This window comes from Drosophila navojoa, chromosome X (assembly GCF_054131105.1).
Source record: "Drosophila navojoa isolate 15081-1374.11 chromosome X, UAZ_NAV_1.0, whole genome shotgun sequence".
NCBI lineage: Eukaryota > Metazoa > Arthropoda > Insecta > Diptera > Drosophilidae > Drosophila > Drosophila navojoa.
The window spans coordinates 14111204-14123357 of record NC_142895.1 but is presented as its reverse complement, the minus strand read 5'-3'; the positions used below and the strand labels follow the sequence as shown (position 1 = coordinate 14123357).

Genomic DNA, 12154 nt, shown 5'->3' with positions numbered 1-12154 from the left:
ATCAAGTCGAAATGAATATGAATATGAAATAAATGTAATATGCTAAACGGTACCAAATCACATAATTCTTAGCTATAATACACAATAGATAACTATAATTCCAATAGATATATATATATATATATATATATATATATATATATATATATATATATATATATATATATATATATATATATATATATATATATATATATATATATATATATATATATATATATATTTATATGTATATTAGTATATCTATCTATAATGTCTATAATGTTTGCCGAGATCTGTCTAAATTCAACAATCACTAGGATGACATTATCTATGTGACGTGCACAAATATATCGATAAATCGCATTTGTTTGAACTCTTTTTTGTTTGTTTTTATAGAACTAATATATTTCTATACAGATATATAAATATATATATAAATATATATTCAAAACTAAAAACGAGTGCATTTAAAACATTCATTTGATAATCTCTTATGTTTCTACCTTTGTTGAGAGCGAATCAGTTTACAGTTAATACATGATGTAACTAAGTAAATGCATACATACATACATACATCTACATTGGATGAGATCGTAATGATTCCATTATTATATATATTATATATATTTACATACAATACATGTCCACATGCTTGTACGTGTGTGTGTGTATGTCGAGATGCAAACAAATTATTTTTATTGTCAATGAAAACTGAATAAATAAATTAAATAATATTGTATACATATGAATGCGAAATAAATTCAATAACTGAGTGTGAAATGCAATTTTATTACTGCCCCAACAACAACAACAACAACAACAACAACAACAACAACAACAACAACAACAACAACAACAACAACAACAACAACAACAACAACAACAACAACAACAACAACAACAACAACGACAACAGCAACTATATTATAGAAATGCCTGACACATGATATATGTATGTCTCCATATATTATGTTGCCTTTATAATCCTTTCATATGCTCCTCTGATACTATAATTCATACAACCTGTATGCGAGGTGTGTTTAAGAAGTATCTTGAATATTCGAACCCATTGAAAGTGGAAAAGCAGAGTATATTGATATTATATTGATATTATGACAGACAGAAGGAGGCGTGGCAGACTCATATAAAGTGTATATATGTATACCTGATCAGGATTATGAGTGGAGTCGATCTAGCCATATCCATCAGTTCGTCTATTCGTACGTTAGACGTGGGAGCCTACAAGAGCTAGAGACTTCAATTGTAGACTGTGTGTGTGTGTGTGCATGTATTGTCTGTTATATAGAGAAGAGAGGGATGATTGGAATATCAGTTCTTTGAAGGCGCCAGGGCATCTCATAGTCGAGCATTCTCTTGTAGAGCACTCAGCCCTGCCTGTGGCCTAGTTTGAGTACTCATAGCCCGCTTTTATGACGACGAGCTCGGGCTCTTTAAATGCTCAGCTCACTTTTGGCAGTCATTTTCGCTTTCGCCTATTCCAAATAATAATAAAGCAATGAAGCTGTATCAAATTTGTATGTGTTTATTTTTTTTCTTTGTCGGCCAAAGCAACTCACTAATGATGTCGCAGCCAAGGCATTCCGCAGACTTGGCTGCCGTTGACCTTTTCGCGGTCCCCAAAGCCGAAGAAGGCTATGAAAGGACGTTGCTAGGCTACGATTGAGCAGATAAAGACGTCATCGCAGTGGAAAGTGAAGAGGATTACAAGGAATGACTTTTCGAATATTGCTTAACAGAAAACCTTGGGCCCAGCTTGTTGTGGATTACGTCCGGCAGGGCACCAAAATAAATATTCCCAGAAATAAATCAATAATTTTCAGAAAAAATACAAAAATTCACAATATTTTTCAAGCAGACCTCGTCTATTTTCGTTGTGATTGTCAATCACAATTAACTAGGTCGTTTGCATGGCCCAAATATATATAAATATATATGTATGTATAGACGTATATATGTAATATGCACATTTGTGTTTTTGGTTAGGGTAACTTTTAGTCGAGCATGCCCGACTTGTTCTCTACTATTCATATTATTATTCATAGATTTCTTGAACTATGTTTACGCCTCTGATTTGCTTGCTAAATATTGTTATTATTATAATGTGCCGAGTGCAGGGTATACTTATAGTTGGCATAGTTATTTGCCTGCTGCTGAGAGAGAGAGAGAGAGCGAGAGAGAGAGAGAGAGAGAGAGAGATGTTAGCCGTCTGCGGCTTGGACCCACATTAAATTACTTAAAGTGGTCGAACCTTGATTTTTGGGGACACAAAAAGCGCCAAGCAAACACACTCATAAAAGCACACACACACACACACACACATATACATGCATACTTTAATAGAAAATGCCTGCAAATTGCTTACATAATAAATAATAATAATAGCGTGCGATATTTGGCGCAATTTAAATTTATTTATGGCGCTTGTTGTGGCTGCCCCCTGCCTCTCCCTGGCCACTGGACGCGCAGCTCAGACGTGGCATGCGTCATGTCGCACACACACACAGACATACGTATATATGTGGCGCTGTGCTACCTGGCAGCGAAATGCGCCATTGCCATCGATTTCAAGTCGATGTCAGCCGGACGGCTTTTGGTTCTGGGCGAATTTTCTATTCTTATCATTGCGGCTGATCCTGGTCGCCCGGCAACGTGCACAAATAACATTTAATCTGCTTAACTAGGCGGAGCACTGGAGCACTCGCCGAGCAGGAGTCTGGCCGGGGTGTCTCTCTGCCCGCTTCCTGCCGGCCGACTTATCGCCCTTGCCCGAAGAGAGAGAGCGGCTGGATGGAGTTAGGCGCAGCAATTGGCTGTCAACCCAAATTGTAATTAGACCAGGCGCACTTAGTGCCAGCAGCGAACTCATTCTCGTTCGTTTATGATGTCAGTGCCGAGAAACCAATTGCCAATTTGTTTACTTTTATTTCACATTACCCACTAAAGTTGCCTACATTCATTTGCCTTCATTTGCATTTGATTTTCATTTTCATTTTCATTTTCATTTGCGTTTTCATGGCGGGCCCATTTAATTTCCGAATATTGTCAATTGATTCAATAAATGTAGCTTAACATCAAATTAGTCTGTTTGTTCAACACAAATTTATATACAATTAAATAAATATATGCATGTGCATATAAATTTAGTGCGTGCTTGTTTAATCTATAATTTAGTGAGTTCGCCTAACGCGTCAGGCAGCTACTAAACCAGTTTGGGGCATTTACATTTCACTCACATTCACAAATCTGATTCATTTGCCCCATTCAACAGATCTGGGACTCAATCACCGTTTGGAATGAGGGAAATGTTTCCGCACTCTGGCTATAAATGCATTTGTAATAGGCCAAAATGCAGTATTAATAGGCAGTGCCATTCAATTGTGGCTATCGGCATCAGATATTGACTGGATCTACTCTGTTCATCCGTCGGTTTGATGCTTCTCCGTCCGTTCGCTCGTACGTTCAGCCGTTCAAGCGTTCGCTTTATCCGTCCGTCTGTCTGTCCGGGTATCCATTCTTCTGTACAACTATGTCTTAGTCCGCTCGCCAGTTGATCTGTCCGTCCGTTTGTTCGTTCATCTGCCCGTCCGTTCGCTATTCAGTTCGTCTGTCCATTCCTTTATCCGCCTGTCTGCTCGTTCGTTTTTCAGTCCGTCCCTATGTCCTTCCGTTCGCTCGTATGTTCACCAGCTTTAGCGTTCGCTTATCCGTCCGTCCATTACTTTATCCGTCCGTCTGTCCGTCCGGGTATCCATTCGTTTGCACAGCTATTGCTTAGTCCGCTTGCCCGTCGATCTGTCTATCCGTCTGTCCATCTGTCCGTCCGTCTGTTCTTTCGTCCGTCTGTTCTTTCGTCTATTCGTCCGGTCGGTTATTCCTTCGTCTGCCCGTTCGCCCGTTCGCCCGTCTGTTCATTCTTTTATCCGTCTGTCTTCTCGTCCATTCCTCTGTCCGTCCATATGCCTTTCCGTTCGTCCGTCCGTATGTATGCATGTTCATTCCCTTAGATCGTCTGTCCATTCCTTCATTCGCCTGTTCGTCCATTTTTAGTTCGCCCGCTCGTCCATTCGTCCATCCCCCTATCCGTCCGTCTGTCTGACCGTGCCTCCGCTCGACCTTCGTTTAAGTTGAACTTGAAATAATTTAGTAATTGAGCTAAAAGTACGAGACTTTAGCGAGTTTGCTTCGTAACAGAAGAGTGAGGTTTAAGCGAAATGAATTATTTAGTTAGGCGAATGAGCATGAAAATGAAACTCCATTTCGTGGCGATAGAGCCCATGACAGCTAATGGTAATGGAAACAGACAGCAGCAAGAGCAAACAGACACCGTCTGACAATGGGGCAGACACAAAAAGAAGAAGAACAAGACTCCCGTTGATTCCGATGAATTAAATATATCTTTATATATAGTATGTGTGTATACTATGTATATAAATACGATATATATCTGTATAGCCACCAACCAAATAGGACAGCCGATGTCAGTTCGAATGAGAAGTGGTTTTGCTTTAAGCATGAGCTGTTGAGCAGGAGACAGCCAGCAGGAGACAGCGAGCAGGAGGCATCTGCCAGCTCTAATGACAAGTTATTACTGTGTGTATTATTGATGAGGGGACGGAGCTCTTGAGCCTAATTGGAGTGCAAAATGTGTTGACGACTGACGATTGAATTCGCATCATTCACGAGTGCATTCGAATGCATTCATTGAGTGTTTGCCCGAGCATTCAGCTAAAATCTGTAACTGTGTGGAGTTAATTAATGCAATTGCCATCACAATTAAAGCCAACAACAACAAACACTGAAAACGAAACCAAAGCCAAAACTAAAACTAAAACCAAATGCAAATGCAAATTTAAATTCAAATTCAAATTCAAAACCAAATCCAACTTCAAATCCTGGCTGGGCATTTGACGAATGTGCTGAGTCAGCGGACCGTGCCGGCTGGCAATCAGGCGTGCATTATGTTGCCACGCCCACCCGTACAGCATGTCATCAGTGGGCCAAAAGGGTTTGGGACTCGGGAAGGGGCTGGGGCTGGGATGGGGCAGCTGACCCCTTTTTTGGGCTAAGTGAAATAATTTGCCAGCGTTTGCGGCATTTCATTTAAATATGTTAATCAGGGGCCAAGTAATTAAGTAAATTAAATGTGCCACGCCCCTTGGCCGACGTGCAAAACGTGCCCACACACCTCAGCAGCACCCACAGCATGTACCGTTAGCTAACGCCTTGCGCCTAGACTCGACACGACTCGACACGACTCGACTCTGCCATGTCAAGTACTAATTTTTGCATGTTGATTTAAATTAACATAAATAAATGCACATTGTTGATGCTTATATACACATATACAATACACACACACACACATATATATATATATACATCTGCTGGACATATGCATATTTAGGGCACAGTTTCGTGAGGCCTTTAAATGATCTGCATAATTTGAATTGTCAACAAGTTATTATGAAATGCCCAGCCCCTGTCCCAGCCCCAGCTCGGCCACACTGCCACGCCCACAGCTGACAACTGAATCGCAACGATGCGAAATTGATTTGATTTGAAGTGCGGCGAAACATTGCGTGCGAATTGCAAATTTGTTGGCAAAACTCGGTGGAAAGAATTCAAACGGAATATTCGCTGAATATGCGAATGAATGGGTGCAATAAATATTACCAGAACTTTGCACTCTGGCACACTATTAGAAGGTTTTTGCTTTCAATTTATAAGTAAATATATATATTTTGGTTTTAGTATATTATATATTATTGTATATATTTTTGTTGAAAATAAATATTGGAAAATTCGCTTTGATGAGCACAAAAATATATATTTAGTTTATTATATATATACATTTTTTAAGCATATGTCGTATATAGCGATACGTTATAAAACACTAATTACAGAAAGTCATGTATGCCTGTGTTATTTCGGTGTGATATTATGACATTGTATTAGTTACTAGGCCGTGAGTTGGCATTTTAATGACAATTAATGGATGTATTTCCACTAAAAGGGAGAAAGAGAGAGAATGAGAGAGAAAGAGAGAGAGAGAGAGAGAGCGAGAGAGAGAAAGAGAGAGATAGAGATAGAGTAAGGGAGAGAGATAGAGACAACTATAGCTGTATGAGCAAAGGGCTGCACTGATTTCGATAATCAAAGCGAATGTAACTAGAAATGTAGAGCTTGACAGAACCAGTCAGAAAAGGGACTATAAATTAGTTTATATACTACTGAATAGAACTAAGCGCTCTCTTGTTCAAATATGAACTGAACATTAGATATACATATGTAGGTTGTGTTCTACCCTGGAATGTCAGACTCTAGAGTACAGCTCCCTTAGGTGGGGCTAATTCGTATGCCCATATTTATAGACTCTTACAACTGCGTTGCACAGCATGCTTAATGTGCTGCTTTACTTCTGCAATTTACTTGCTATCACACTCCCTCTCACACACACACTATCTCTGTCTCTCTCTCTATCTCTCTTGCTCTCTGTGTGATCCAATTCTAGCAGCTTCTTCCATACCTCTCGCAAGCAACAACAACACACACACACGCATTGCATTTTGGGAAGAGGCTCACATGCCATCTCGTTCTCTCCTAAGGTAGTGTCGGAAGTAGTGTTGGAAGTAAAATAGTATTAGAAGTATTTCTTAAGTTGATTCAAATTGACACGCCGTGAGAAATACTTTTAATACTATTTTACTTCCAACACTACTTCCAACACTACCTCCGACACTACCACCAACACTACTCCCAACACTACTTCTAACACTACTTTCAACACTACTTCCAACACTACTTCTAACACTACTTTCAACACTAATTCCAACTTTACTTCAAACACTACTCCCAACACTACTTCTAACACTACTTTCAACACTACTTCCAACACTACTTCTAACACTACTTTCAACACTAATTCCAACTTTACTTCAAACACTACTTCCAACACTACTTCCAACACTACCTCCAAATCTACTTCCAACACTACTTTCAACACTAATTCCAACTTTACTTCCAACACTACTTCCAACACTTCCAGCACTACTTCGAACATATAATATGTACTGAATATGTATATTATATTTCTATTATATTCATCAGATATCATGACCTGATCCTAGCCATACTCCCTGCAGAAAATCTGACACAGCTAAAGCTAAAGAAGATTTCAAAATTCATAAGGCCGAGACAAACTCAATTTGCATGCTCCTCCACACATGTAGAGCTTTAATTATCTTATACAAATTGTAATTAGTAGCGCCCGTGGGGGAGAGGGCGGGCATACATGCTCATAGTGCAGCATCAGCTGGAATGCTTTCTAGTAGTGCCTGAAATACTTATATAATTAGCAGGCAACAATTACAAATTGTATTTCGCGAGTTTTGTGCTCGCAATTTAATTGCGAAATTGTTCGCCAATTTTTGAGGCTGGCCTGGTTGCCAATGGAATGGGCGTGGCAGCAGGTGGGTAGGCAGCGAACGGCGAACGGACTGTGGTGTGTGTGTGTGTGGCGAGTGGGGTGTGGGGTGTGGGGTGTACGGGCGACTGCCGGCGGTTGCAAGGGAGGTGTCGGCGCTCGAACGACAAAATGAGATTTTAACCGCAAACAGCAGCAAACAATTTCTGCTTTGGCCCGTGACGCTCCATGCTCTGGCAATAAAATAACAATCAACGCAAGCCGCGGCCGTAACGCGGTAAAGGCGTACTGAGGCGCCGGGCGTGGCCATGGAGCAGACAAAGTTTGAAGAGCTGCCTGCCGAGGCGGTCTGTGGGGGCCCTACTCGACCGACCCAAAAGAACCACCCCAAAACCCACCCAAGCGACAACAATGTCGAGCCAAAAGACCCCACCCATAGCCGAGGCGAACGCACTTTATTTTGACCCAGCAGCGAAAAAGGCAGCGGCACCCCAGACCCTAACAAATTCTGCCCCACACCCCCACACCCCCACGCCCCTGGCGTTGTTACAGAATTTGTGATTTTCATTGCAAAAGTTGTTTCAGTTCTTTCGGCTGTTGTTTTCACAAATTAATGAAATAATTTCAATCTCTTAATTGAAGTTAATTGTCCCTGGCTGGCTTAAAGTTTCAGATACTAGTATGGAAAGATACGATAATATGTGAGAAATAGGTTATGTTACCCACTGAAAGCAAGTGGGATGAGAGAGTAGAAAGGAAACATACTGATAAGATAATTGGCTCGATTTGTGGTCAGGACTTTACCTCTTCAAGATCTGACTATAGACTAAGCACGAACCTACCCAGTACATATCTGAAATTTCCAGTTTCCATGAGTATATATAGATCATCAGTATATATAGATCGGATGGGCTCGGCAATGTTCCTTGCATAAATTTCGAGAAAAACTCTTCATTGATTCAAACGAATCAGTTTAATGCTCAACCAAAACCATTAACATTGTATATTTCCATAGAACATTTAACAAAGTTGAGTTTGGCAATTTGCGTTTCTTGCACAAAAGTCAATCAAAAGTCATAAATTTATAACACGAACAGATTTGATGATGCTGCCCTCTTCCAGCAGTGATTTATCTGAAAATTCTTCAGAATTCGTTTAAAACATAAATGTTTTTCTTTGTTTTTTTCTCTTTTTTGAATTGCCTGAAAGTTATTCAAGTGTTTTTTTGTTGTTGTTGTTGATTCTTGTTTCCGTTTCCGTTGCACATTGAAATTTTAATTTAAACTTGAAATTTGAGGTCCACCAAGGAGCTTAATTATTGGGTGATGATATTTGGCTGAGAAAAATGAAAGAATATATAAGCAAATTTTGAAAAATATTTTGAAAAATAATTTGAAAAATTGTTAAAATATAAAAAATATTAAAAATGGCAAATAACCTAGAAAACTTCAGCTGAATAATGGTATGTATGTCTGTATATCATATATATCATATACACCATATATCTCATATGTATCATATATCTCATATATATCATATATCTCATATATATTAAATATCTCATATATATCATATAAGTAAAGACTATCGACAATATAAGGAGGCTGGAGAGTCCAGTCAGCCATTCAAGGGGAGAACCCAATCAGTAGAACTGATTCGGGCCAGTTTATATTCGGACTAGAGAGAGTTTAGATCTGTTGTTAATTATATAAAATATATTATTTTATTGAACACTAAGTTGTTTGTATTCACAAGAACCCACCCCAGCGTCCCCAATCACTAGTGCTCTAGTGTGGGAGAGCTTAATTTACATATAATATATATCATATATACCATATATATCATATATACCATATATCTCATATAACAGTCTATTATCTGGAGCTCTAGTATTGACGAAGATATCTATTCAACTCACTTGTTCTCCTGTAGAGGCTGTCCTATGGCCACGGCCCCATTCTGGGACACTTTTACGGGCGACACCATTATGCGACGCGTAGAGCGACGCAGCGGATTTTTGCCAGTGGCGGTGTCAGAGTCAACTGTGTTCTCATTGTTGATATCATTGTCATTGTCATTGTCATTGTCATTGTCATTGTCATTGTCATTGTCATTGTCATTGTCATTGCTAGTGTTGATTTGACTATCGTTATGCTCGGAATTGGATTCGTGTCCTTTGGGTGTCGAGGTGTGGGCCGAGGGTGGGACCTCGTCCAGCTGATGGTCGGCATCCCGGGTAGCTGACGAGGCCAGCGATTTGTTTTGAGCGCGACGACGGCGTGAGCTGGTGTGCTCCTTGATCATCGGCTTGATGGCGATCTTGTTGGGATCGAAGTAGCTGTCCAAGAGAGCCACCAGCTCGGTCTTCTCGCCGTCGGTCAGTCGGCCGACGGGCTGCAGCGTGCTGATGAGTCCCTGAATGCGCGAGTCCTTCCAGACGTCGCTCAAAGTGCTCAAATCGAGTCCGCCTTCAGCGAGCGCAATGCGAAACTTGACGGCACGCATACGCTGCACCGTGGTCTTGAAGTAGTTCACGAACAACGGACGAAACGAGTTCTGACGCTTCAGTGCGGTATATCCTTGGTCCAGTTCCAAGATCAGTGTGTCGATCGTCTCCAGATAGGGCTTCATTGCAGTAAACAGATGACAGATGCTCGGCTCACGGGCGCACAGCTCGGTGGCCACATTGAACACCAGCTTGGCGCGAATACTGGCGCTGCCAGTGAACTCCTTGGTGTAAATCTCCTCGCCCCTCTCCCTGGCCAGTACGGCCAACAGGCTGCGCACGCTCAAGTATGGGCGATCGCTGCCCCCGACCGTTGCCTTGGCTATCTCATTGGTATTGACAAAGCCGATGACCATCTTATCGAACTCTTTCAACAAATTGAACTTGATGACCGACTGCAGTATCATCAGTGGTATGAACTTGCGCTCCTCGTGGTACACAATCACAATGCCCGATGTGGGCTCGCTCTGCTCCTGCAGCCATTCGATAAACTTGCGGAAGCCCGTTTGCTCCGACTCCGTTTTGATGATCTATTCAAATAGTTAGCAAATGTGAATTGTTGGCAAAATGGAAAAATCCAATTGAATGTCACCTTATTGGTCAGCATTGCCTTGAGCACACGGCGGCCCTTGAGACGAGTCACACGCACCTGGTGGCGCAGACGCGCAGCCGAGTTCAGATTTATGGGCGGCAACATGTACTGCTCGTAGCGCCCGAATGGCGAGAATACGGCCAACTGGAATATCTGCAAAATTCACAAACACAAAATTGCGTCACGCACAGAGCTCCGAGTTCCCCCCGGACTGCTCACCTTGTCGCAAAGACGGCGTCCAGTCGTGTCCAAGTCGACGGCCATAAACTTCAAACTCAGGCCTCCCTTGCTCTTACTCTGTCCATCAACCATAGCGACGTGTTCTTCCATGATATTTGGCATCCTTTTTTACTGTTTTTTTTCGCGAAATAAAATGTACTTTTCAATTTTTTTTAGTTTTTTTTTTTCACAAATTTTTTTAAATTTGTATGTAATTTTTCGGTATTTTATTCAATTTTCTCCGCACAAGCGCTTCGTAAGACTTTCACAATCGAAGTGATTCGGTGATTTATTGCTGCCTTCAAAGGAGCAAAGAGTGAGCCTAAAAGCAAGGCCTACATAGATTTCAAACTGTCGAGCTTACTATTGGATTTCTTCACGCAATAGTGTTGAGAAAAACGAATTCATTTAGTATTGTAGGGACAATCGAAGAGCGAATATTGTCACTAAGAGGGAGACAACTATAGCTGTTGCTGAACGTGGCCCCGGGTGTCGCTGAGTGAGAGCGAGACGGCTAGCTATGTCCTTCGCACAGGGTCGCTAGGATTTCGATGAACAGGAATATGTGACCAGAGGTAGACGGTTTGACAAGAGAGGGGAGAAATGGCACTTGATCAAAGACTATTGCACAAGAAAAAGCTTTGTGAAAGAATTATGCTCGCTACTAGGCACAAATCTAAGGGAAGGCAGAGATAAGAAACGTAACGCCACGGCATATAGTACAATTTGTAAATAGTATAACAGTATAACAAGTGGTATAAGATTATTTTTATTGAATATTGCTTACAGATATAGCCAATGAACATAAGACATACTTTGTATGCCAGTTGCACATTTACCTTGTATAACAGTATAACAAATTTATATAGTATAATTTATTTTAAGCAATCAGTATCATGAGAGTTTTCTTATAGAATAGCTGAATAATTGTTTAGTATATCACTTATGCTAGTATAACAGTTATTTTGTAGACCTAAACAAAAGTGTCAAATATTGTATATGGTACAGATGTGAATGGTATAACAAATCTATATGAAATTATCATCTATATGAAAGCGTGTATTACATTTACTTAGTATGTATAACAGTATGTATAACAGTATGTATAACAGTGTGTATAACAGTGTGTATAACAGTTTACCCACATACATAATTAACTTGAGAATTTCTTTATATTGCCGCTGTATATTTATTAAGTATACCTGTTTTCTGGTATAACAGTTGTATAACAATCAAATTTAAGCCAAATGCAGGCCCTTATTTATTGCAGTTGTATATTTACTTAGTATAACAGTTTAGCTCTACTTGAGATATGTAGATTTTTAACTTGTTTGTCCATTTCTTTTGCTGATATTTATTTGTGCCATTTGTGTTATGGCTAATAAAATTGGTTTTAATTAGCTGCGCGGCC

General features: G+C 40.3%; 1 protein-coding gene across 1 annotated transcript; it reads right to left on the bottom strand.

Moving 5' to 3' along the window:
• Window positions 1-8398: 8398 nt before the first annotated feature.
• LOC108657739 (maternal protein exuperantia) lies at window positions 8399-10995 on the bottom strand. The gene is made up of 4 exons (XM_030389371.2): window positions 10744-10995; window positions 10525-10677; window positions 9345-10462; window positions 8399-8762 (listed from the first exon to the last, which is right to left on the bottom strand). Exons 1-4 carry the CDS (start codon window positions 10864-10866, stop codon window positions 8738-8740), a joined length of 1419 nt encoding a protein of 472 aa, XP_030245231.2. The 5' UTR covers window positions 10867-10995; the 3' UTR covers window positions 8399-8737.
• Window positions 10996-12154: the final 1159 nt, after the last annotated feature.

Excerpts from the sequence above, each read along its gene's own strand:
- LOC108657739 (XM_030389371.2), bottom strand. The coding sequence starts at position 10,866 with ATGCCAAATATCATGGAAGAACACGTCGCTATGGTTGATGGACAGAGT. Across the intron at positions 10,678-10,743 it reads GACGCCGTCTTTGCGACAAG|ATATTCCAGTTGGCCGTATT; the intron begins GTGAGCAGTCCG and ends TGAATTTTGCAG. Across the intron at positions 8,763-9,344 it reads CAGCCTCTACAGGAGAACAA|CCAAATATCATCACCCAATA; the intron begins GTGAGTTGAATA and ends CATTTTTCTCAG.